The sequence below is a fragment of the Danaus plexippus genome, chromosome 8, assembly GCF_018135715.1.
Source record: "Danaus plexippus chromosome 8, MEX_DaPlex, whole genome shotgun sequence".
NCBI classification, from domain to species: domain Eukaryota; kingdom Metazoa; phylum Arthropoda; class Insecta; order Lepidoptera; family Nymphalidae; genus Danaus; species Danaus plexippus.
The window spans coordinates 4,805,458-4,832,832 of record NC_083542.1 but is presented as its reverse complement, the minus strand read 5'-3'; the positions used below and the strand labels follow the sequence as shown (position 1 = coordinate 4,832,832).

The 27,375-nt window shown below is 30.6% G+C and overlaps 6 protein-coding genes across 6 annotated transcripts; 3 read left to right on the top strand and 3 right to left on the bottom strand.

The window, feature by feature from the left end:
• The first annotated feature begins 856 nt into the window (after positions 1-856).
• On the top strand, positions 857-8,793 carry LOC116774575 (glutaminyl-peptide cyclotransferase-like). Its single transcript, XM_032667299.2, has 5 exons — positions 857-1,092; positions 3,000-3,330; positions 3,971-4,203; positions 5,525-5,750; positions 7,192-8,793. The coding sequence occupies exons 1-5, from the start codon at positions 1,003-1,005 to the stop codon at positions 7,341-7,343; spliced, it is 1,032 nt and encodes a 343-aa protein (XP_032523190.1). The 5' UTR covers positions 857-1,002; the 3' UTR covers positions 7,344-8,793.
• Positions 8,794-8,840: 47 nt separating this feature from the next.
• On the bottom strand, positions 8,841-11,873 carry LOC116773986 (uncharacterized). Its single transcript, XM_061521192.1, has 6 exons — positions 11,761-11,873; positions 11,352-11,504; positions 11,106-11,283; positions 10,831-11,021; positions 10,488-10,673; positions 8,841-9,725 (listed from the first exon to the last, which is right to left on the bottom strand). The coding sequence occupies exons 2-6, from the start codon at positions 11,490-11,492 to the stop codon at positions 9,018-9,020; spliced, it is 1,404 nt and encodes a 467-aa protein (XP_061377176.1). The 5' UTR covers positions 11,493-11,504; positions 11,761-11,873; the 3' UTR covers positions 8,841-9,017.
• A 518-nt stretch (positions 11,874-12,391) lies between these two features.
• Positions 12,392-15,609, bottom strand: LOC116775395 (probable enoyl-CoA hydratase, mitochondrial). Its single transcript, XM_032668298.2, has 6 exons — positions 15,386-15,609; positions 14,052-14,228; positions 13,666-13,814; positions 12,984-13,188; positions 12,726-12,913; positions 12,392-12,637 (listed from the first exon to the last, which is right to left on the bottom strand). Exons 1-6 carry the CDS (start codon positions 15,486-15,488, stop codon positions 12,572-12,574), a joined length of 888 nt encoding a protein of 295 aa, XP_032524189.2. The 5' UTR covers positions 15,489-15,609; the 3' UTR covers positions 12,392-12,571.
• Positions 15,610-16,212: 603 nt separating this feature from the next.
• Positions 16,213-17,253, top strand: LOC116773207 (nucleoside-triphosphatase THEP1). Its single transcript, XM_032665631.2, has 4 exons — positions 16,213-16,372; positions 16,436-16,692; positions 16,894-17,091; positions 17,164-17,253. Exons 1-4 carry the CDS (start codon positions 16,345-16,347, stop codon positions 17,227-17,229), a joined length of 549 nt encoding a protein of 182 aa, XP_032521522.2. The 5' UTR covers positions 16,213-16,344; the 3' UTR covers positions 17,230-17,253.
• Positions 17,254-17,276: 23 nt separating this feature from the next.
• LOC116773995 (probable serine/threonine-protein kinase DDB_G0278509) lies at positions 17,277-19,184 on the bottom strand. The gene is made up of 3 exons (XM_032666604.2): positions 18,064-19,184; positions 17,911-17,993; positions 17,277-17,784 (listed from the first exon to the last, which is right to left on the bottom strand). Exons 1-3 carry the CDS (start codon positions 19,074-19,076, stop codon positions 17,522-17,524), a joined length of 1,359 nt encoding a protein of 452 aa, XP_032522495.2. The 5' UTR covers positions 19,077-19,184; the 3' UTR covers positions 17,277-17,521.
• Positions 19,185-25,416: 6,232 nt separating this feature from the next.
• LOC116776737 (uncharacterized) lies at positions 25,417-26,581 on the top strand. Its single transcript, XM_032669982.2, has 4 exons — positions 25,417-25,654; positions 25,753-25,871; positions 26,128-26,282; positions 26,373-26,581. Exons 1-4 carry the CDS (start codon positions 25,516-25,518, stop codon positions 26,539-26,541), a joined length of 582 nt encoding a protein of 193 aa, XP_032525873.1. The 5' UTR covers positions 25,417-25,515; the 3' UTR covers positions 26,542-26,581.
• The last annotated feature ends 794 nt before the right edge of the window (positions 26,582-27,375 follow it).

Sequence of the window (27,375 nt, the reverse complement as noted above, 5' to 3'; positions counted from 1 at the left end):
AATTTATGTGCACTAGAAGATGAGAAATTCTTTCAAATAATTGACATTTTCTTTCCTTAATCTTTGATTTTAGTGTTGCTATATTAGCTATTCTACTCCGTTTTCGGGAGGGTAATAGTAGATTGGACTATATTGATGAATACGTATGAGAAACACTATAAAAGCCCAGAGGATATTTGCGTGTTAGTGTCCAGACCGGAAATTTCTGTATTCGCTAATTTTGAAGCATTTTGTGTTAATAGGACTTTCATTTCCTTTGGAAATCAACATCCCTAAAGACCATGCCATCATTGTCAAGAAGTATTACGTGTTTACTGACGATCTTGCTAAGAATAGGTTTGTCGTAAATTTGTACATGATAGAAGTGGAAGCGAGAGGTAGAGCAGTTTAATCCCTTTACAACCTACTGGGCCTGTCCAGAAATAACATGAATTCGTACTTGGAATATACTTCAAATGCAGCCTTAATAGGTTCATTTCAAATTTGGTTAGGCAAAGATAGAGGAGCTTGGACGACGGAGTTGAGCGTTTACGGAGCGTTAGATAGGGGTGCATTAAACCTACAACTGGGTCGCGACTTTCAGGCACGGTTAAAGCATCTCCCCCTGCAACGCGATGGACCCGAAATCCGCATGATGAATTTTTGTAGTGCTTATAAGTTTAGTCTTCGTCTCATTTAATTTTATGTTAAAGTATTTTTTTTTATATAAGTATTTGTGACCTTAACAAATTTGAATTCAACCGGCTAGTATAATATTGCGATTATATAAAAATATTAATAATCTAAAATTTATTACATTAAACGTACCTCAATATGACAACACTAATGTCACTGTCAACGTCTACGTAAAGAGGAACGGGGTGAGAGGTGAAGCAAAAAGGTTAAAACCTGAATGAATTCGGTCGGGTTGATAGTACGTTAGACACGTACAAGTATTATAAAGTTGAAAATAATATTTAAACATATGTTTTAAGAGATAAGTTACCATTTGCATAAGACAATATGGCAAATGTCATAAGAAATTTAGTGCTAACTGTGATTAGTTTATCATTTGTTAATACAGATACACCTCTAAAATTCTATCAAGAGAAGGTAAGTAGTTTAAGTTTTTATTGAATTAAAGTTTTTCTAACTTTATGTTCTTAAAATTCTTGTTTTTGAGCTCATATCTCAGCTTCAGCTATTAAGTTTTTGTCTGGAATATTTTATTTTTATATAGTGTTTCAAAAGTAATTATGAAAGTTTAATTATAATTACTTTCAACTATTGACATACAAAATTGTTTTAAAGTTAATCATAGATGATGGATAAACAGTCCAAATATCCTACTTCATATTATTCATATTTTTAGTTTCATTATATCAAAAGCTTACACAATTATTTTTAAGTTTTTTTTTTTGCTAATTACTATCTATGATATATTTAATTTTTTTTAATGCAAAATAATCTGAGACAATTTTATTGTGTTGCCATATTTTAAAACACAGTTTTAAAATGTTGATAATATTGGTGTACTACATTCCATTATGTATCAACTACAAAGACTGTATTCATACAAATGCATGTTAGACCTTCCATGAAATATCATCCAGTAATAACTTTACTGTATACAATAACATTGTTATGACATAAAATTGTGCGCAGCCAATGTGACAACTTTCAAATGTTTTGTATTCAAGTTTCCATTGAATAAATTATTATGAAATATTTATATTAGACTAGCATCCAAAAAATAAAAACATTGATGTTTTGCAAAATATCCCATGATTGTTGTGCGTATGAAGACATAGCATTAAAATATATATACTTGCCATATTTCTGAGCACATACATTCAGATATTTTATATATATTATCTCACACTACAACTTTAATAGACCTTTGAAATGATGTCAAACAGGAGTTTTCAAATATTTTAAATGTTAACTAGAAACTATTATTTTTGTACATATAAATAAAAAGTGACTTAAATATTTTTTTGCTTCCTATAAGTACTTATTTATTATATATATATATATTATTAAACAGAACATATGTCTTAACATTGATGACATTAGTAGAGACTTTCACAGTGCAAGGTTTAATCTCAATGTCACAATTAAATGTCGCCTGTCTTTGTATTTTAATAGAAAATGCTTTGAAAACCGATGCGTTTTACGTTATTACGTCCTGATCACGTATAGTGGACAATCGACGTACGTCATCACGTAAAACATTATAATTATTATTCGTTACGGTGAATCCGATGCAATTTATTGGTCAATATTAATACGCATGAAATTGTTACGTACGTCAAATTAATAATATACGTATATCTTTTACCTATTATTATTCAATATATTCAAGGTAAGATAAGCTATAAATAAATTTACATGTAAAACAAAAAAGATCATTTTGTAACATTTTATTTATAAAGATGAGACGAAACTTATTAAGATTCCATGGATTCACCGTGCGGGTGCCGGGTCCATAGCGTTGCAGTGAGAGGTGTAGGTTTAAGGGGCCCCTATCTAACGCGCTTTAAATGGTTATCTCCACCGTCCAACCTGCTCTCTCTACCTAACGAAATTTGAAAAGAACTTTCTAGGGCTGCCTTCCAAGTACGTTTCAAGGATAAATTAATGTTAGATATGGACAGGTCCAAGTCTTATAGTATGTTGTAGAGAGATTTAGTTGTTATACCTCTCGCTCCCACTTATAACGCGTACAGATCTATGATTTACCTATTCCTAGTGAGCTCGTAATATTTGTTGACCTTGATGACATAGTCTTTGGGGATGTTGGTTTCCCAAGGAACCAACTCTATTATCACAGCGCTCTTTATAATACGCGAATACATAAATATGTCTGGTTTTTGGTCGAAGCGCAAATATCCTACGGGATTTTGTCCTGTTTCTCATACGTATCCATAATTATAGGCCTCGTACATAAAATGTATTAAGTGCATCTGCTTTAAATATAGCAATGGTCTCCTGGTATAAAATACGGTTTTTTTTTTCAGAAATTTCATGAAGCGCAAGAGCTTACAGATGCAAATATAAAGGAAATAGCACAGATGTCAAATAGGGAACACTTCAAGAAAGTGTTGAACCAAATATTAATACCGCGAGTTGTTGGTACTATTAACCACGAAAAAGTAGGTAATTATATATCGAACGAGATGAAAAACCTCGGCTGGGATGTCCAAGAGAATATTTTTCCCGATCACACGCCTGTATTCGGGACACTGAACTTCAGAAATATAATCGCGACATTAAATCCTAATGCCGACAGATATCTAGTACTCGCCTGCCATTATGACAGTAAATACACGAGGGAACATGTCTTCATTGGTAAGTAACAATTAATTGTGTTCCATTTTGAAAAAAATTCTCTTTGTAACTTATTATATAATCTATGCTACTTTTGATGAACAAAAACACAGGTGATTTTTTTTTTTTTTGTAAATGTTTATACGGCTCTGGATACGAGTCCTTTTGAGCCTTATCATCACAAACACAGGTTGTATATGTTTATTGTTGCCATAATAGGAAATAAAAAAATAGATAAAAATCGATAAATACAACTTATCGAGTTTCGTATACGACGTAATAATATATATTTTTTAGCTAAATGTCAATCTTTGTTATAGCTTTAGTAAGTGGTAAAGTTACGAAATTTTTGTGATTAGATATTATTGTTGAGTTCAAAAACGAATGTATTTTACAACGCGAGATATTCACCTTTCACTTATAAAGTACAAAACAGTCAGTTGGTTAATTCCACCAATTCAAGGATTTATGGACATACCTTTCTCCATAAAGAAAATCATTTGATCGGATTTTAATCAAACTTAACATAAATATAGCGCAAAGTATCATAATGTCAAAGACCCTAATTACGTAACAGACAGCTTAATTCTGCTACATCTGTGGCATTAAGCGAAGCTTGATAAATTAAGTCATTATAAGCTAATATATCCAATTATACCAGGAGCGACTGATTCAGCTGTGCCTTGCGCGATGTTATTGAACATGGCCGCTGTGATGTCCAAACAATTGGAGAGTAAGAAGAATTCGTCTCCGAGTCTTATGTTCATATTCTTCGACGGCGAGGAGGCCTTCAGACAATGGGGTCCAAAGGATTCTATATACGGAGCAAGGCATTTAGCCAAAATGTGGCACGGAACACCTTACAAAGATGGCGCCAATCACCTACAGAGACTGGTGAGACATTATTAACTATACATATATATTGTATATAAGTAAACGAGAATGCATTAAACGCGATATTATAAACAACTTTATATATTTCACAAAAGGTTTAATATAATAACTTTATCATAACTATGGAGTGAAATTAAAAAAAGTACGAACCAAGGTTTGGGGTTATAAAATCTTAATTCATTCAAATAAAAAAAAAATACAAAATTAAATATTTTTTTATATGGTTCATAAAGATGCTATGGAAATTTTATTTATATGTATATAATTGATTATAATTTTGAAAATATTGACAAAAACTTAATTAGACACGTCCCTGACGTTATACGGCGATATTAATTATTTATTTTTTAAATCAAATTCATATATCTGTTACTGCTTTGCAAAGTTTTTGAAAAAAAAACATCTGATAATAATTTAAATTTAGAAGTTTTTGATTAATTAAAATCATTGGGATTAACGATTGGGATTGAATGCAAAATTAATCTTAGTTATAAAAAAATATGTAGGTACATAGATTAATTCAATAATGTTACCATTTTAATTAGTCAATTCGAATTTTAAAAATACGAAGTATATATAAAAATACCTTAAGCTTGAGGTTTGCTATTAATACGGGCATTTGACAAAGTTAACAAACAACGAAATGGGGAAAATATGTAGAGGTTTTCCCCGTTTAATTTTAATGTACTCGTTTAAAATAATTTCTTAGAAAAAAAAAAGACAAATATGTCGATATTGTGTACGAACAGTCGTGTAGCGTCCGTAGGTCGTAAAGATCACAACTTATCACCATTGCTTACAATTGACATGTAGTTAGGTAATGATAGATTATAAATTATTATTTTTTATTTTATTTAATTCGTATGTTCGGTATATAAAAACTTTTGGTTCCCTTTTTTTTAATTTCAGCGGATTGGAATTTCTGTATCTTTTTTTTATTGATTTTGTATAATATTTTTGAAATATAAAGCAATTTTAGAGATGAATCCATAAAGCAAGCTTAGAGCAAGAACAGTATGGTTTTAATAAATGCGAAAATGTACATATTTGTCATTTATATTAACAAACCTCCTTGGTAAATCTCCCGCCACCGTTGTGAATTGTCAAACTAAAAATAGACAGCTTTTCTTTTTTTCCATTCATATATTTACGTTGATACAATTACGTGCGAAAATTTATGAAATAAAAAAAAATGTATCTGTTTAATGGATTCAAATTATTCTTTAGCTATTGAAACTGAAAAAAAAAAAGAAAATAATATTTCTAAACTGATTAATGACAATCCGTCTCCATTAGTTATTATAAGAAAGTATTTTTTTAGGATGTTCTGATGTTATTAGACCTCCTCGGTACGCCGGATCCGGCGTTCTATAGCTATTTCAAATCCACCGAAAAATGGTACATCCGTTTAGCGAGCGCTGAACAAAGACTCGCTGAACTATCACAATTCTCAGCTTACTCCAGAGGGAAGGCTGAACAAACATATTTCAGATTATCAAGCTCTAACGCCGTCATCGAAGACGATCATATACCGTTTTTAAGGAGAGGTGAGTGCTTAAAACCTTTTTTAATTAATATAAAACCTCATTCGCCAAAACCTTATTTTATTTCCAGCTCATTAAATATTAAATGTTATTAGTGATAAGGTCTAGGACATGCTAATTCCATTTCAAATAATTTTTATTCCGTGTAAAGATTTACAAAAAAAAAAAAAATTGCTTTAACTCTTTAATTTTATGAGTTAGCTTATTACTGTATCTGCTAAGGATTAATTTAAAAGAAAATACACAAATAAAGTTTTCCAGTAAATTCGTTTGGAGTAGATTAAATCAAACATTATCGCAGTCACTATAATTTCATATCATCTTTATTATCTTCGTTTCCTCAAGTACTTATAATTAACGAGCAAAGATATAAAGAACATTTTTATATTAATTTTCTATTCACTCCCTTCGTCTGGAATAATTGATGTTGTCGTCTTATTTCGAAAGATTTTAATCGTTAGATACATCTTTTACAAAGATATAGATTTAAAGTCTCCCTGTGAGAATAGAAAATCATTTGGAATATAAATATTAGCAGCATGGCAACCATTATTGAGAGATTTTAATCAATAGTAGTAAATGAATTTGAAGCGTCCGTTTGTAATTTCAAATTAGCAGCTGTTAATTACACGCATTTGAATGTTATACGTTACTTACATAAAAACTGCAATTTTTTAAATTGTTGTCTGTCTGTACGTATGTTAATCCCAAAGGGAATGTCACTCGTAGATAGTTGATGTCATAAGGAGTAACTTTGGCTACTTTTTAATGGACTTCAAAAAGGAGGAATTTCTCAATTCGACTAGGTATACGTTGGTTACGCTATTTCTCCTTCACATAGAGCCGATTTTTCAAAATTACTTTTTTAATCAAATCGGCAGTGTTCTACGATAGTTACTCTATCACCCCTTTAAGATTTGATTGAGAGATCTTTTCACAATCGAACGAAACTCAAAAGGTTTTTAATATGCTGCCAAAACCGCAGGCAATAACTTGTATTACAGACGTTCTCATATCGAGCCTATTCCTGTTTACGCGGGAAGTGACAGTAAACAGTAATAGATTATTCATAGATAATGCCTATTTTTTTTTTAATAGTTAGCATTCTTCGCGTAACGGTCGTGGATATCCGTTCCAAACATCCATAAATATAACATTTATATTGTCTTTGCTTTTAACATACTCACTCTTGTAAGTAAAAACTAAAATGTATATTAATAGACAACATTCATAACACATCAATTAAACCTCCTATATCTTTTTAATTATTAAATTTAATTATTATATATATATATATAGGTACAATAATGATTTTGCAAAAATAAACAATAGCTCTCATTACCCAAGTCGTACGAGTAATGAGAGCCCATGTCACCCTCGTAATATTTTTTGTTTGTTTTTGTAATTATGACGTATATTGTATTAATATGAGCTCATATCTCAGACGTGGACGTGCTTCACATCATTCCGAACCCGTTCCCCAGCGTCTGGCACACGGAACGCGACGACATGACAGCACTAGACTTCAACACCATAGACAATCTCAATAAAATATTCCGAGTATTCGTTGCTGAATACTTACATTTGATCTCCTAAATTATTTAATCTGTTGCCAATATATAGATGACATATATTTTTGGATCTATGCTTTTCAAGAATGTTTTGAGAAATAAATTCTTTTATTTCTTATCGTTGACAGTTATTGTAACTGTCATGTTGGTATATTTATATTTTCTATAGCCTTAAACTTTTTGTTATCTATCGGAAATTTTACTTGTATGTTATAATTGTTAGATTATTAGATTTCGACCATAATACGATACATTTTACTAAAGGGACGACGCCATTTTTGGATTTTTAAAATTAATAGGTAGGTAGAAATGAGAAAGGAAATTATCTGATAAAATTAAAATATATTAATGGCAACCCAGTGCAATAGTAGAAGTTTGCATATTCAGCTTAGCGATTATATATGTTTTTATATATAAATCATCAGACCTTAAAGCGTTCGGTTTTTATCATACTAATGTAAGCTTCTACTAAGCACACAGTAATTACGTACACAATAATAATTGGCTGGCTTTATTCGTTGGCTTGTATGTGATATTGATTTGTAAGGATCGTTGTTAATGAGGTTTATATTAAATTAATTTTAAAACAACTCATAAATGTGACTTGAAATGCTTAACACCAATTTATAAATACTCAGTGTGGTGTGGTGTGACGTAAGTAGTTGTCGACGCAGTAATCTATATAAAAATAATTAAAATAAAACTTTTTTGGTGATTCGGTATAATATTTTGTGCTGTAGCCTGTATGTCGCGACAGAAAAATATTTCCCAACAAAAATGGTACTGGAATATAAACGTCATCGAATCCTTTTATAAAAATTGGTTAATATTTTAAGAAATTGTGAATTCTTAAATGATATATTTTTATTTGTCGAATGAATTGTTCCTAGAAATGGTTGTCTAAACATTTTAGTACTTAACTTGTAATATATAGCGTCATCGCATTTGATTGCTTTTGCTCTTTATTCTTCAGATATTGGCTTCATTCTGTGATGTTTCATATGTAATTATTATCATTTTCGACTATACATATAACAGACGATTATGAAATATTTAAAAAAAATATAGTTATAATTATTTTTTTTTAATTTGTATCTTTTTCAATCAAGAAGACTAGAATTAACATAATTCCTTTCAAAGATTAATGGCCGTCCGCCATATTGGATTTAAGATGACAGTTAGATTAGTTTGGAGAATTGACGTCAAAAAAACTTTTTATCAATAATTGTATTTAACAATTAAAATATTAATGTATAGCTGAATAGTGAATCGTGTAGGTGGTCTAAACATAGGACTATAAGTTTAAATGTAATTTGATGTCACACCAATTGAATTAGATTTTTAAAATGTTTATGATATATTACTGATTAGATATTTTTAATGATATTATAAGTTGTAAGCATGCTTTCGCGGACCATTATTACATTCCTGTATAGTTTAATATGAAGTGAAAATATACTATTGATGTTGCAAAATATGTTTTATTTTTAATACCCTTATAATAATAATAAAAACACGCAACTAAATAAAAAAAACGGAAAAAAATAACTTTATTAAAAAGTACATAATATGTAAAATATTTCATAATATGTATAAAATTAATGCTAATACATCCTTAAACTCAAGCATATATTACAAGAAAAGAAAATTTGTTATACATATATATAATATTATAAGTGTATATAACTTAAAAAAAACTTTAGAATATACTATCGAGTAAAGATCCTTTAAATTTCTTCATGGTTCTCTCCTCCAGCTCGGAAATCTTTTGTTGCAAAACATTTTGATCCCTCTCAGACTTCTCCGTTGCGATACTCTCATTAAGATCCATATCAGCGTCAACCTTCACATCCCTCTCACTGATATGAACATCTTCCAAAGTCGCATTTTCATTTAAATTCCTATCATTCTCAACGGCAGGAAAATTATCTACATTATTTACTTCGAGAATATTATCAGACTTTTGTTCGGCAATATAATACGAGTCCTGTTCCTTGACATCGAGAGATTCCGTTGATTCATCAATAGTCTCTGATTTATTTTCATTTATAATGATATCTCTGATGGCTTCGTTAAATTTTTGTGTTTCTGAAGCGCCATTAATTTTGTTAGACATATATATATCTGATGATTTATTGCAAGTATCGCTCTCAATGTGTAAAGAGGAACAATCTTCGTGTGATTCAGCTTCGATCTTTATTCTAACATCAGCAGAATCATTGCTTTCACTTATCGATGTTTTTATAGTTTCCTCTTTAATATTATCCGAGGGTATGTGTTTCAGTATATTTGGTTCATCGGAGCCGTCACTATGAATGTTAGGTTTTGACCGTTTCAATTTAGTGCCTGTGGCATCTTTATTCTTTCTTTTATTAATTTCCTTATAGTTTTGCAATATCCTTGTATTCTGGAAAATAAAATAAAAAATTAAACAAGTGCGAGTCGGACTCGCCCATGAAGGGTTCCGTAGCAGCAAGTAGATGACATAATATAAAAGTTATTGTAGTGCGTTGTAACGTTAGTTGAAAATAACTCGGTTTTACATAGTGTTTGTATGAACGACAAAGTTGTATATGCGTTTTTTGAAAATGTATTATTTCTTAAAAACTAATAATGATATCTCTTTCAAACCAATTTTCGTTGAAAGTTTCCATTGAAATCTACAGCATATATTTTTTTTAGTTCTCTCATCTCTTTTTTAAAAGTTAGATGGGGGGGGGGGGACTCATTAGCGTATAAGCGTCAAAAACTTGATTTTGTCGAAAAATGATTGTAGGCACCTTAATGTCTTTTTTAAAGCCCTATCCATAGACACCCATTACGTATAGGTTAGCTGAAAAAAAAATTTTTTTTAATCGGTTCCTTGTATGGAGTGCTCCCCTTTATTTCTAAATATTTTAATTTTTATTCAAAATTCGAATAGCGGTGACCAGAATACATCAACCTACAAAATTTTCAACTATGTGGGCCCAACAGTTTCGGAAATAAATGGATGTGACATACGGACGGACCCACAGACATGACGAATCTATAAGGGTTCCGTTTTTCGCCATTGGCTAAGGAACCCTAATAAAATTTAATAGTTGTTACATCAGATACATTCTTATGAGTAATGAACTAAGAAACAATATGAGTGACTTTGAATTGCCTTATTTATTATAACACTTACCTCTGTGTCGCTAATCGCTGGCACATTATTTTCTCTTATGACAAAATCGTTCAGAAACGAATCAAGAACCAAAGCTTGTTTCAATTTATTTTCTGGACGTACTTCATTGTAAAGGATGTCATTTAAGTCGATTTTTGATTTCGGAAACATCCATTTATTTATAAAAGACAGTAACGAATGGTCTTTCTAAAAAATAAAACTACATTTGCATTATTTTTATAAAAAGGTAATTATTTATAGATTTTGTCCATATAATTTCCACTGAATAAAAGAAACATTAAAAAAATATGTAGAAATTTGAATTAATTGCAGCATAATTCTAATAGGTATATATACAACATACCATTATATCTGTGGACGTAATCCATATTTTGAAATCGGCATCTATTGAAATCTTCTGAAGTGATTTACACATGTTATCCTTGATAATAACAACACACCAATTACAGCGAGAATATGACGAAAGGTCGTCAATTTTCTTTAAGAAGACCTTTTTTTTTAATCTCGGGTTAGATGATTCTATAGCAATATCATCTATAATGTAGGAGCACTAATTAAAAAGATTCAATAAGGTTGATAAGGAAAAATAATAAAAACAAATATATTTAATACTATTACCAATGCTGTATCCAGTCAAGGATAAGAATAGCTCTTTCCAGTGCTCAATTTCATCATCATCAGTACACAAAATCAAAGTACGCTCCTTTAATAGGGAAGACACAGCATTTAAAAATAAAGTTATAATATGTGATTTTCCACTTCCAGGTGGAAAATTTATCACAGCACCAGGTTTTCTCTACAAGATATGTTTTCATTAAAGTTATTGCACTTTAGGCCATAGGTGTCTCTTGGTACATTACTTACCTTTTTAAATTGTCTATAAAGAAATCGAAGCCCGTCTATTTGATACTGTTTAAGATTCTGACAGTCATTTATGTATATATAATTCTTATTTTCCTTATCAAGATACAAAGGTTCACTGTAAGTTTCGTTGGTATCAATCATTTTTCCTTTTCTCTATAAAAACATGGCTTATAAAGATATATTCTGATTAAGCCTATTTAGGATGGATAGAGTCATAATTAAAATATAAAGCATTTCTAGGTAAAAGAGAGCAACAAATACTGAAACACTAGTTTTATGGACTTCAATGTCTTCAAATTCTTGGAAAATATGCCTATTTTGGAATACATAATCCCAAAACATAAGTAATAGTTTACGAGCAGCTATTTGTAGAAATTTATCAGTTTTATTTTGTTATATATGTACATACTGTATAACTTTACATTACAACGAATACTTTCATTTCATTTGAGTTTAATAATAAATTAGAAGTAATAATTCATGATTTTAGTTTTGATGATGATTTATTATTTCAATTTGACAATGTCAGCATTCGAATGACAGATTTTCAGATTAAGTTTAGAAACCTAAATACCACAGGTAAAATACTAGATTGGTAACATTTAGGTAAATAAAACAATATTTTATTGACTTACCAAGTTTATAATTGGTTTCATATTTTTAGGCTATTGTTTAATGAGCTGAGCAATTATTAACTTCTATAATATTTTTAAAACGAGACTAAAATCATTTTGGTAAGAGCTTAAAAAATATTTTCAATAAAAGTTCAAATTATAGTAGTAATAATAATCCTATCTTGTTTTTTACTAGTATTATGACATCAAGCAATTTTTTTTAAGAAACTTCGCACGCAGATATGAATATGGTGAGTGCGATCGTTTATAAGCTGTTGTGCGGCATTAACTATAATTTTGTAATTTTGGTTTAAATAACTTTCTGAATGTTGGCTCGAGAATTTTTTATTTAAATACTATTAGTCACTCTAAGAATTTGTTTTTCGTCATGTTAAAATTATAACATAAAATAAAAAGAGTATAAACTTATATTTTTTTAAACTTTTTATTCAAATGTTACATAGGTTTATGTTATAAAACAAAGGTATAAAAAACTACATTTTCCCTTATATCTGTAACAATTTAAACTTTTCAAAATATATTTGTCTGTATATGTATAATAATAATTCATAAACATTCATTCATCTTAGCACATCTATGTACACTTCAATTGTTTTTAAAATTAGGTGCTCTTTTCTCGACAAATGCCGTCATGCCTTCTTTACGATCCTCCTGTAATAAAGACGCAGAAAATAAATATTAATGATTAATACAATAAAATAGATATGACTTGTACATAAAATATTTTTTTTTTACTTACAGTAGCAAAAGTTCCGTAGAAACTGGATTTCTCATAAAGTAGACCCGATTTCAGTGTGGTTTCATAAGCCTGGTTGACAGCTTGTTTAGCCAATTTCACAACAAGCGGTGAATGAGTGCCGATTCTTTCAGCCAATTTAATTGTTTCTTCCAAAAGCTTCTCAACAGGGAAAACTTTACTGACAAGACCTTAAAAATATATATTTTTAATACATGTTATACTCCTTCCTAATGTGAATGATAAAATAAAATATCCTACCCATTTTTTCAGCTTCATGAGCATCAACAAAGTTGCCACTTAAAACTATCTCCATAGCTTTGGATTTTCCGACATATCTTGGAAGACGTTGGGTACCTCCAGCTCCAGGGATGGTTCCAATGTTAATCTCAGGTTGACCAAATTTGGCCTTCTCACCGGCATATATGATGTCACATAACATGGCCAACTCACAACCTCCTCCTAACTGTACAAGATAATTGATCTTATAAGTAAATAACAACTAATATTACGAAGGAACAATGCACTACAGAAATTATAAGTGAAGTCCTAACAGTGCATAAGTAAATCTATGTCTGTTAAAATTCCAGCAGAATTTGATGATGATGAAAAAAATGTATAAATTAATTAATAATTATAATATTCCATTTAATGAACAATGTAACATTGAAATACGATGTCCAAAAATTTTATTTGTTATGAACTTTCATTGTAATCTGTTATTTGACTCGACTATAAATAAATTGATATTTTAGATTTTTCCACTCTTAGATAATTCTGATAAAATTAAAAATTTCATTAAATATTACAGAATGAGCAGAATCAGAAATTTATTAACAAAAAAATGTATACTGCAGGCTTGTAAGGCCATATTTTACACATACGCTTCAATTTAACTCGAAGGAAACTTCATATAGTAATTACACTTCAGATTGATACTAACAGCAAAACCATTTACAGCTGCAATAATTGGTTTTCCACAGTTAGAAATGTCTTCCCATTCTTGTAAGAATCCCGCTTTGACATTACTGCTGTATGTGTTATTTTGCATTTCTTTAATATCAGCTCCCGCAGCAAAGGCCTTCTCGTTCCCTAGAATGTAAACACATTAATTATTCTTTTAGTTTGCATATAAAAACTACAATGATAGAAATTTTTAGTATGCCAACACTGTTATTCAGTGAAACTTATTGTCAATTTTATACAATACATGATTTTTAGTGTTCTAAAATTAAAACATTGTTAAAATGTACTTTATTTAGTTGCGTAAACTGATTTAATAATTGCAACCAGTCACCAAAGTCAGAAAACACAACATAAAAAACCAACCTGTTATTATGATGGTGGCAATTTTATCATCAGCATCAAAGTCCTTAACAGCTTTGCCAAGTTCAACAAAGAGGTCTTTGCATAAAGCATTTAAAGCTTTAGGTCTGTTGAGACTTATGAGACCCACATTCTTTTTAGCACCCACCACATCAACTTTGATATTTTCATACTGAGCACCTGAAAATTAATCATGAAAATTAAAAGTATTTTATCTAATTTTATAACTAGGATTTAGGTCCAATTAACTTAGTTTTAAGAGTACTAAAACTTTTTTTTTATTTATTTGTGAAATTAAAATGAACATTTTCAGATTTGTATTAATCTTTATCTCATAAATATTTATAAAAAAAATATTTTAAATTAATGAAAATATATTGTGATTGTTTAGAAATTTTATGATATAGTTATATATATATATATATATATATATATATATATATATATAAATGATTTTATTATTTGCACAAACTTTATATCACATTACACAACCATAATCATTATCATAACTTTTTAAAGACATCATTATCATGAATTTGTCTTTTTTATTCAACTGTTATCACGTATAGATAAATTTCAGTTATCTTATTCAGTAAATAGAATATTTTAAAAAACAAATAGATAGTACAGTGATCACATAATATCTTGTTGATGATTTAACAATAAGCAATATTTCATAATTACAAAGCAATTGAACATGCTAAACAATCATTATGAAAAAAAAGCTGGACATTAAATGAAGTGTTGGCAATTGCCATATTATGCCAAATTGTAAATAAACAAATTGCATCACATAACACATTATGTAATTTCTTGTTAAAAAGTTTATGATATTGGGAATCATATATGTATATATTTTTCTTAAATGATTATTACATTTTTTAACATTCAACTAGTTTTGTTATTATAAATTTATTTGTGTTCAGTATGAAACTATAATTACAATTGTTACTTTTTTAATGTTTCGAATTAATCAGTTGTATTAATAGTACTCAATTTAATTTATTCTAGTAATTTCTAGATACATAGCATGTGTTAGACTAGATAGATAACTTAAGAAATAAGATATTTTACTATAATTTTGTCACTATATTTTTATATTAACGCACTTTAGTTATGTAACTATTCATGTTTTACAACTTTAAGAAGGTTAGACCAAAGAGACCAGTTTACCGGTTCAAATTTCAATAGTGACTTCAAGGACAAAACAAATGAAGAATTCAGACACTTAACTTAAAAAATTATTAAAATAATAAAACATGAAAGTTAAAAACACACATATAAATATGTATAATATATTAAATTTTGAAGACGGATATACATATTATTAATATTACCTGTACTATAGAACTTTATAAAACTTGTATTTGCCGCAGCAGTCCAATTCGAACTCAAGGTTAACTTTCCGAAAACCCTAGAAATAGAAGTTACAGAGGCCATTTTCAATTGTTTAATAGTTGCCTCGCCGCTACTTTTAATTCAAAGAATTGGTGGTCTCTGAACTTTGATATTATATATACTGATAAGAAATAAACAACCGTCTCACTAGTGATTAAAACGACTACGAGTGAGCGAATACGATTAAGTATTAACGAATGATTCTTATATTCGAAACTCTTGTACTACCAAGTAACTGTCGGCTGTCCTAGCATAAAAACTCGGAAATCTGAGAACATTTATTTGTTTTTTGTTCCATTAGTTAGTTAATTTGGTACATAATGAAAGCTTTTCAGTAATATAATTAAATTATTCAGAATAACCCGATCTAATTAGTAAACCTATAATTCGTTCTTAAAATAAATAAGAATAATTTGCTAAGGATTTTTTTTCCTAAACTCCCAATTTAACTACGACTAGAATCAACCAGTTTTCAAATTCAGATTGCAATTCAAAATTAGTTAAAGCTATAATCAGTCATTGGGATAATCATAATTTATATTTCGATACTTCTTCCGATTTAAATGATATTATGTTTAATCTGGTCAACATATGGAAAGAAACAAGAATATTGTTAAAGTTAATGACAAACAATATTATAACTTATAAGATAAAATTATCTGTAAAAAAATAGCATTTTTTTGTACAGTTCCGTACCTGTTTTTGATTTTAAAAGACTTGTATTCTGTAATCATATAAGGTACTAGACGGATGATTTTTGAGATAAATTGACATATGTTTATAGTTTACTGTCTTTTGTTGTTTCTCCGTCAGGATTTTTGTAAACATTAGATGATAATATTTCTGATTGCATTTTTAATCCAGAAATATATAGAATAAAAAAAATACTAACAACATAATGTTTTTTATTCTGACTGGCGATTCCGGTTAGTAAATTTGTTCATTTAAAAATCCAAATTTTATAATCTGACTTCAGAAAACTCTTGCAGGCGTTGGGAAGACAACCCTAATTAAAAAAATTGTTTCTATACTCAATAAAAAAGGAATAAAAACCAAAGGATTTTATACTGAAGAAGTTAGGAACAACGGGGTTCGGGAGGGTTTTGATATTGTTACTTTGAATGGAGTGAGAGGAAAGTTAGCAAGAGATCAGAACTTTTTAACTATAAAAAGTAAATACACGGTTGGTAAATATGGAGTCCTTGTGAAGGAATTTGAAGATATATCTTTAGCGTCTTTAGAAAAGGTGGTTTTTATACATTTTTTATCTTGTCTCTGACTTAAACCAATTTGATTATTAACTTAAAGTTTTTTTATATGATTAAAGTCATAGTCATATTAATCAAATAGATTAAGTAATATTCTCAGGAATAGTTTTACTATCTCTTATCTGTTTTTAGAAAAATTATGTTTTTTTACACTTCTTATTTTTAGAATGCATTTTCAGCTAAACTGTTCTGAACGTGATGTAATGGTGATAGATGAGATTGGAAAAATGGAATTTTTTAGTACAAGTTTTAAATTTCGAATTAAAGACATCTTTAGTTCAGAATGTGAAAATATTGTGCTAGCAACAATACCTTCTAGAAAGAGTGATCCCATTATAGAATCCATAAGAAATGATAAAAGATCCTATGTGTGGATGGTACTTAAAAAGTTTTTTTATAAATATGTAATTTTATTTTGAATATTTTTATTTAAAATTTGTGTTTTTCAGGTAACAAGAGAGAATAGGAACATATTACATGATGAGATAGTAAATAAAATATCATCAATAATATAATATTGGCATTTTATTTTTCATTATGATATAATTTTTGAGTGATAACTCAGGCACTATTATGCACTTAGCTAAAGGTACACTAGCTATTTATGAGGTAGACTTATTTTTATTATAGATTAGGAACATTTTATAAAGATGTGTATATTGAAAGTATTTGTTTGTATGTTTTAAATGATTTATCTGTTATAAAAAAAACAAAAGTATTATATAATGTAGAAGCATAATTCAGCTATGTCTAGTAAATATTAAATATTATATATATATATATTATAAAAAGATCTCTTATACATTATTAACTAGCATCATCAGATAAATCATCATATTGTCCGTCTGTCTCATAGTCAATTGTGGGATTACATAATTTTTCATATTTAACTTGGTCTGCTATAGGTACTGTGTGATTATCAATGGGACAAAAGTTTCCTTCACTAATTTTTTTCTTAACAAAGAATATCCAGGGTGACTGTGGGTTGTTAGTCTTAGGGGTTAGATGTGGTATCCAATATTCATCAGAATCCCAGTCTTCCGGTGAGCTCAGTGGTCGATTATCATCACCTGGAATTCAATAAATATTTGTGGCCCGAACGAAGGACAGCTTTTTTACCAAAATGTAATGTCATATAGACTAATCATTTAAATTTTTATTGTATTTGTTAAAAAATATCAAATAGCAATGTGTACCTCTACTTTCACTTCCGCAACTGATGAGTTCATCATCAGTAAGATGAGTATGTTCGCTGTCTGATTTCTCCTCAACCTTTTTTCTGTAGAAGACAATTATGAACACTATAATCTAAATCATTAAGAAATTAACTGAAATTTTAATGACAATACCTGCCATCAAATCTGTCCGTAACATTAGATCTCATTTTTTCTTTTTTCCTTTCATATTCTTCATGACTAGGTTCCTCAAAATAATTCATTGCCAGATCTATTTCATCGAATTTATCTAACCCATCAGGCATTTCATTTAAAAAATTATTATACAAGTCTAGTTTTCTAAGACATGGCATTTTACATATATATGTTGGTAGCATACATAGTTCGTTATTGTCTATAGTAAGGGTATTTAATTTTTCTAACTTGAATAATTTGTCAGGTAAATACATGATATAGTTGTGTGATAATATACATATTTCAAGTGTCTTTATATCACAAAATTCATCTGGCAGTTTTGATATTTCATTGTATGTGAGATCTATTACTTTTAGATTTTTATACATACCAATACAAGGCTCTATATACCACACGGCAGTATTACTTAGATTTAATACTTCTAAATCATTAATATTTTCCAAAATTTTCCATACCACAGTGTCCGTTTTATTTGTATGACAAAATTTGCTTATATTTGATGTACCATATTCCAATTGTTTCGCATTTTTAAATGTTCCTAATAAGTGTTTATGCTTTTTTAAGTTGCAATTGTATATTATTATGTTTTGGGCTAGACAATCGTATTTCAATATTTCTTCAAAGTAACCATTTTGAAAAGCTTCTGTTATGTGAATGTTAGAACTTAGGTTCAGTTTATTTAATTTACTTGGGTTTGAGGTCCATACCCAATGTGGTGGACCTAACAATTTGTTGTTGCTTAAATCCAGATATTCTATGGTTTCATAGAAAATTGGCGTGTTGTCGAAATATTCTATGTCATTAAATGAAAGATCCAAAACCCTTACATTTCTAAGATTTAATATCTCATCTGGTAAATCTTTTATTTTGTTATTCGAAATATATAACTCTGTTATATTAGGGGGTATAAGTGTACTTATGTTTAGACTCGTTATATTTCTGTTACTTAAATCTAATTTTGAAGTTGAAAATCCGTTTTTCTTCTCGTTCATTCTATTTTCGTCTTTCTCCTTTGGTAATATTGTATTTACTATAGGAAAGAATTGGTAATCCTAAAATATTGAAGTGGAATATGATTTAAAAATAACATACGAAGGTTCTTATTTAACAAGATGCAAGTATGTAACCAGACTAAAGTCTTACAGAAATTTTGAATTTGACATTTGCTTTAAAAATTTCTGCTTTGGACTCTGTCTTCGTAGAAAACTAAAGACAATTTGAATAAATTACGTCAAATTGGAAATTGATAATAATATTCCTTGGGGCTTTGGATTTTTCGAGCTTGAAATGACTAAACATTTCAGTTTTTGTTTAAATGCACAAATTAAGAAGCATGTAATTCTTTAGCTCGTTACCTGAAACTCCAAAAAAAAATCAAGCCTTCTTGTAAACTTTACCTAGTAATATAAACTGGTCTAATTTATAATAATTTTCTGACTAAGTAGTCAGAATATATAAATATATTATAACGTTTATGATTTATCAATATATAGGTACCTGTAACTCACAATCAGTTACGAACAACTTATTAAAAATAAAACATGGGACTAATTTCTTAATAAAACCCTTGATTCTTAAATGTCAAACAATGTTTAATGAAATAGTTATGAGCGAATATAGTGAAAATAAGATTCTTCTTTTTTGAAGTCTTTAAAAAAGTAACGTCATGAATAGAGAGTTTTACCTTAAATTAAAACTTACCTATTATTTTTTCATCAATATCCGGAATCCATCTTGAGTCAAGCGACCATCTTTCTGCCTTTTGCCAGCAGTTTTAGTACCTCTCTGTATAGGCGGCGCCACTTTCTTTATACTGAGACTTATATAAAACACCCAACTCATGGATATTCTTCATTATAAGACTCATGATGCACCAGGTAGATTTTACCTGGATTCCGGATATTGATGAAAAAATAATAGGTAAGTTTTAATTTAAGGTAAAACTCTCTATTATTTGTTTCATATCAATATCCGGAATCCATCTTGAGTGATATGTTTGTTATCTCCTGGTGTTTTATAGAAATTGTTGACGCTATAATGTGTAGTAGATTAAGGTGAATATAAAAATTTTATATTAGATTGATTTCTATAACATATTTCCATGAACTGGGTTGAAATAATGAGAAAGACATAGATGATGAGTTCGAATTACGTGAATTATAATCAATTAATTCCCTCTGGTAGTAATTTTGCAAGGTGAGAATCATTTTCCAATTACTAGTTGCTAGTATTTGATCTATAGGAAAGCTTTCAATAAAATTAAGGGAAGTCACGGCTGATCTTACTGAGCCTGGTGACGCTTCAATATCAGCATCTTTTAAAAGTGACTTCACCCATCCACCAATCATTGTTCTCGAAGCTGGTTTTACCACACCTCTCGGTGTGATAAATAAGTGACTTAAATCATTTCGTCGATCTGAACTCAGAGTCAATACTCTTTTAATCCAAAAGTTCGTGTTCAAGTTTTGAATGGGATGCGGTTTTAACCTCCATCCGGATCGCCTATGGTTTGCATTGTCGGTTTTGGAACCAAAAGCTGGCCAAAAGATCAAATCATCTTCCTCATATAATAAACTCTGATTATCAATTCGCAAGAGCGTGAGATCATGAATTCTACGACCGGAAGCAAGTAGCAGAAGTGTCGCGGCATGCCTTGAAACATCGAAAAGGCTATTTTTATTAGGATTGTGCGAACTCACATAATCTAGTAGCTTTTTTGGGTTCCAGATAGGTGGCTTTGCCAATTTTTCGCGTGAGATTGATATTGCTCTTAGAATATGTTTAATAAAGAAATCCGACGATAGATCTACCGATTTATGAACAAGAATAGTTCTATATGCTAGACCTATATCGCAATGAAGATGAGCTAGGTACCGCGCTACTCTACTTCCGTTCGGAAATTTATGATCTACTGAATTTAAATCACACCACTTCTTCCATCTTATCCATGCTGGTTTATATGTATTCAATATAGAATCTCTCCAGCATGACCGAAGCAACCGTTGCTCAGACTCCGTCCATCCTGTTAAAATTTCCTGCCACCCGAAATCAGCCAAGCTCCCAGTTGTAATTTTTGAACTTCCGGTGGGTGTGTTCCTGTTCGCGTGTCTAGAAGTACACGGTTCAGATCTGGAATTAGATATAAGGCTCGGTTCTGAAGATCCGATTGGCAAAACACCTTTTGCCATTTCGGAGCTATTATAACATGGAGTCCTTTGGCCTGGTTCAAGTGAGCAAGTACCCTAGGGATTAAATTGGATGGTGGGAATAGCCATGCCAGATTGTAATCCCAAGAGCGACAAAAGGCATTGTGATAGAAAGCATCTAGATCTTGAATGTCTTTTGTTACATATGTCCGAACTACGTGGGCCGTTTTCGATGCGAAAAAATCTATTTCTGGACACCCCCACATTTGAAATATTTTCGTGGTTGCTTCTGTTATCAAGTGCCATTCGGGGCAAGCCTTTTGACGGGACAATGCATCGACTTCTACATTGTATCTGCCCGGTATATATTGTGCTATTAGATGCATGTTCACTTTGTCTAGAACCGATAGAAGCCGCCGAGTTTGTTCCAGAAGCTTCAGAGACTGAGTACCTCCTTCTTTGTTTATGTATGATACAACGGTCCGGTTGTCGGTCTGAAGAAGTATTTGTGAGTTTTGCAAGCCATCCTGATCGAGTTGAATAGCTGCTAAGACAGCAAACATTTCTTTTTTGTTCACATGTCATGATTGTTTACGTTTCGTCCACGTTCTTGATATGCTGATTTCGTTGAGCTGTGCACCCCAGCCTGTGTTGGATGCATTTGTAGTCAAAAGGTTGGTCAATTGAGGTATTTGAATCGGCATTGACCCTCCTATTTCTTCCAGCCACCATTCCAATTCCGGCTGTACTGGTTGGGGAATACTCACGCGGCGGTGCGGGTGAGTTTTCGGCAACTGTCGACTGTAGTACTGCAGTGTTCGACAGTGAAGCCGACCCCTGCGAGTTACAAAACTCGCAAATTTGAGTCTCCCCATAATGGACTGGTATTGTCGGAGAGACCATTTGCTCTGTTTGAGCAGATACAGTGCCTTGCGTAGCGTTAAGCACTTCTGCCCCGACAGGGACTTTGTGTTACGTTTTGTGTCCCACGTTATGCCGAGAAACTCGAGGCATTGTGTCGGGGCTAAGACCGATTTCTGAAAATTTATCATCCAGCCTAGGGTCCTCATCATCTTTAGCGCCCCTGCTATGTCGTTCTGTAAAGCCGATTTGGACTGGTTCGCACGCAAAAAATCGTCGAGATATACTACGCATCTGATGCCGTGATTTCTCAACAATTCTGCTATCCAATTGGTTACCGATGCGAACGTTCTTGGAACCGGTATAAGACCGAAAGGTAAACAGGTTATTTGTAGCAGCTGGTGTTGATGCGGATCTTGGTGGTAATTAAACCTTAAGAACCTTCGATATTGTTTTAATATCGGAAGGTGAAAATGGGCCTGTCTGATATTTTACCGTCCAATCTTCGAGCTGCAGAAAAGGTTGGCACTCGAAATTGATTGAAAAGGCGAAAGGATTTTATCTACACCAACATGTTCAGTCGTTTGAGATTGAAGATGGGGCAAAATTCCCTGTTGGGTTTGGGCACTAAAAAGAACGTTGAACGGAAGCTGGGAGATGGCTCCGCACGTCCGATCACTCCTGTTTTTATCATGCTTTTGATTTCCGCTGACATATTGGAAGTAGTTTTTGTTCTGTAATATCGCATGACTATTTGACTTGGATAAATGAGAGGAGGCTGAAGGAAGAAGGGGATTCGAACCCCACTTAATAGTTTGCAAATTTTTTCCCGGAGCTCCAACATTGCTCCAAATATTTTGAAATTGTTTCAAACAACCTCCTCGAAACCTCGGATAGCCATTCGCCACGTTTATGCTTAATTGAGGACTGAAGCCGAGATTTCCGGGACTTAGTTTTGTCTCGTAATTTATTAAACATAAATTTGGGGTTAGTGGACTGCTGCCGCGGCCGTTTTCCCCTTTTGAAAAGTTTTGACGAAAAAAGGTGTCATAAGGTTGTTTACTAGTAGAGGCTTTCGGATTTTCATATAAAATATGTTTAGACTTTTGTTTAGACTCATAGTTTGAGTTTTCGTTTAATTTATTCACCCCTCCTATTTTCTGAAGGTAATCATTAATAGCTTTACTGTTAAAAAGATATTCTTGGGGGTATTTTATAAATAACATCGCGACTTGGGGGTATTTTATAAATAACATCGCGATGAAATTTTTCCGGGATTTGTCTTAACAGTGCTTCCCTTCGTAAATTTATGAAATCTGCTCGTCCACCGCACACTATTTGTATTAAGTCATCCGTTATCCTGCTATAGTTGGAATCTTTTGAAAATAATGATTCGATTTTATTAAACAATGAATTTGGAGTAAGTGATTCTTTTGATTCACTCGCCCAATTGACAAGTATCTGCAATGTTTTATGTAATTCCGCTTTTTGATTAAGTAAGGCATTAGTTAATCCAGCGAACGAACATTCTAATAAATAAGAACGGGGATCATCTTTTAACATTGTCAATTCATAACGTTTTGAATTCGTCGTTGACAGATAATTCTATAAAATTCGGGGGTAGCTAAATATTTCTTTTGTGTATCGGAAAATCTAATAGCATACCAATCATCACAATTAAATCTCTATAACTCAATTAGTTTTTGAAGGTATTTATCACCGGCTCTTTCACTGTTGTACTAATTTCCGATAAATTTTTTAGTTAATTTGGTGATTAACAACAGGTCGCTCTAAATTTAAATCGTTTGACTATGCTGTGTTATCATGCTTTAAAATTGTATTCTCGTTGCCTTTCGTTAAAAGATTTGTTAAGAAGGCAATTTGTTGAGATAAAATTTCAAAATGAGCGTAACTTACGGTATTTGATTCTTTTCTTTTTTCTCGACTTGCTGGACTGCCACCACAACTATCAGACGACACATTATCACTCTCGCATGAACTCGTTGATGATAACCGTTCTCCGTTTCCGAGAAGTGGATTTTTCTTCAACACTTTGGTTTTCCATTTTATCAACAGAGAGGTTACACAAACACTTAAAACACTTGCAAAGTAATTTCGCGTTAAACTTCACTTTCACTTGCTGACTTGTTAAAGGCGCGAAAAACGACGCTATAATGAAGAATATCCATGAGTTGGGTGTTTTATATAAGTCTCAATATAAAGAAAGTGGCGCCGCCTATACAGAGAGGTACTAAAACTGCTGGCAAAAGGCAGAAAGATGGTCGCTTGACTCAAGATGGATTCCGGATATTGATACGAAACAAATAATAAACCATATTATGCCTGCAACGTGTAAAGCTGTCATGTCATAATATTAATAATAAATTCTCCGCTGCACTATTTAAAGCTGCAATTTTTTTTCTATGTTGAGTAGACTGACGTTCCCTAGTAGGCGGTAAATCTATTGTGTCGCATTATGTATGTATGCATGCGTAAAGATATGCCAGTATATGATTAAAATACCGTCCTTTACATCATACATACATTACTTATAAGTTTTTATATTTATTTAAAGTAAAGTAATATAATCTAATTTAATGTTATTATAATAATAGTGTGAAATTTGACTTTTTTTTATAATATACATATATTATATAAATTTTAATGATATCTATCTTTAAGTATATAAATCCTTGTCTTAGTCTGACGGTTTTATTATTGTTGGGCATTTTGAGCAACAGTACTTCCTATAAAAATATCTCATTTTTGTTCTGCTTCTTACGCTTTATGAACCAATATATATTTTGACTTATTGTTATAAGTCCTGTCCTGTAACCAACCATTCGTATTTAGTTTTATGATAATTACTTTAACATTTTTGTTCTAGGTTATTAATTTAATTTAGATTGTACGTAATCTTTTTCGTTTTCATCTGTTTTACGTTTATTACATATTTTTTTTGTGGTCCCGAGTTCTCTAGCTCTTTTTGGAAACAGGGAATTTCAAAGAATGGGAAGTTTTATTAAAGAACACCTAATAATTGTAAATTTGGGATTATTATTTGATTCTACACATGTTTAAATAACTTTATTCGTAAGTATTCATAAGTATAACTAGTTCGCATTTTGTATTTCCGGAAATAAAAAAAACCATAACCATTTTGTTGTATTCACCCCTTTTCATATCATATACAATAAATTTTTATTATTTGTCTTCTTAAATACTGCGCATGTTTATATTAAGATGTTTGTTTCTGTTGTTTACAAAATATCCTATGACGAAACGTATTCCTAAATCTCGATCGTAAAAGTAAGTGTTTACCAAACTTTTCACAATATTTTCCATGACTATACCTAGTTCCGCGGAACGATTAGTATGTTAGTTTAGCACTACTAGAGTCAAAGGAATTGTCGGTTTCATTAAAATGATCGTAAATAAATATCACATTAAAATATTCGTTGTATTAGTAATTTGTAATCATTACTCTCTTTGCAATAAAAATTCTGATGAATACAACAAACCGGATATAGCAAGAGTTGGAAAAACGAAAAGGGAAAAAATGCGTACGTATTATTTGTTATTTTATAATATTTATATGACTTACCTTTTGCCGAATAATAAATTTTTCGATTACATATATAGCATTTTATTATGACTTTAGGACAAAACACAGCTGTAGGAACTTTTTCAAACGTCATAGCACAGATTCAAAATTTACCAAATATGGACCTCGGCAGGAAATTTCGGACGCCATGTAAAACTGGAAATAAATGCGGCAAGGTAATTTCTCATGACAGAACTCATTGTATACTTAGATGTTCACAATCGTGTTAAATTAAGCTTGCATCGAAAATTTTATATAAATCCATAATACATATTGAGAAACGAAAATATATAACTTGTGATATGTCAAAGTCATTAAAAAGTATGAAGGAATAAAAATATTTATATTAGCATGTAATGTGAGCTAGCAAAAGATTTTTTAAAGTTATAACAGGAAACTAATTCGACTTATACAGATTAATAACTTTAACAGGTAATTAAGAGGCTCATGGTACCTAAGCTGGCCCAATTAGAAAATACCATAATGGGCATTATGAAAGAGCTATCCAAAATGCCACCCGGCTCTCGTCTGCCGGACAAATATACAAAAACTGAACCAATCAAGTTGCTGCTGGACCAAAATTATAAGTATGACATTATGAAAAAAAATAATTTTGTCTTAGAAGAAGCAATTTTTTTGTATGATAATTCATTTAATACGTTCAATGTTTATTTTAGAGAGGACGTCTGTATGGACAAACTGGAATCATGTTTGAAAGAAGATAAACGACGTAAAAGGATTTTGAAGAAATTGTTCTTCAAGAAATATAATTCGTTACGTCAAGAACTTATTGGTTATGGAGGGCGGCGACTCTGGGGCGGAGAGGGAAATCTGTTCTATAAATAATTATACTTATTACGAATACAATATTTTTATTTTATATAAATGTTTTTCTTTTTTAACTTTGATATTGAATTATATCACCCGAGTTGAACTCTGCAATAATTGTTTAAGGTTTTATATATTAAATTACCCTTACCAGGTGATTGTGACGTCAAATTAGATTCAGATTTTTCAGTTCTTACCAACAATCGCTAAAATAATCATGTAATTACGATTTGAAGTCATGGTCGAAATTCAGTGCTTAAAAATAAAACGATTCGTTTTAAATAAATCGATGAAATAACTATTTTTGTTTAACTTTTTCATGAAAAAGAAAAAAAAATTCCTATTGAATTTAGTTCTAACTAGTTATAAATAGTTTTAAGTCTGAAATATGAACTTAAATAAAGTCAATATAACAGATCTGTTTCAATTTTATAATATTCTCAAACATAGCTGTAATTTAAACAAACATAAATATGGATTATGTGTAAAGTCTTTATCTGTATATTTTAATTAATTGTAGAGCGGCACTGATTACTTAAATTTATAATTGATTTCATTTATGATTTCTTTTTTATCCGAAGTAATATTTTGTTGAAGGAAAAATATTACGAATCTGTTGTTTGGGATGAGTTTGACACATCAATAAAACTGTTTCAAACTGGCAACACACTTGTGTTTCTATTAATCCGTTATAACTTTAAGGCTCAAAAAGACTCGTATCCAGTGCCGTAAAACATTAACAATAAAAAAAAATCCATTAATCTGTAATCTCTACTTCAATTTTTTTGCTATGGATTATTGTTACTGCTTTAAAAATATACAAAATTAATTTTCCGAAGTTCCTATTATTCA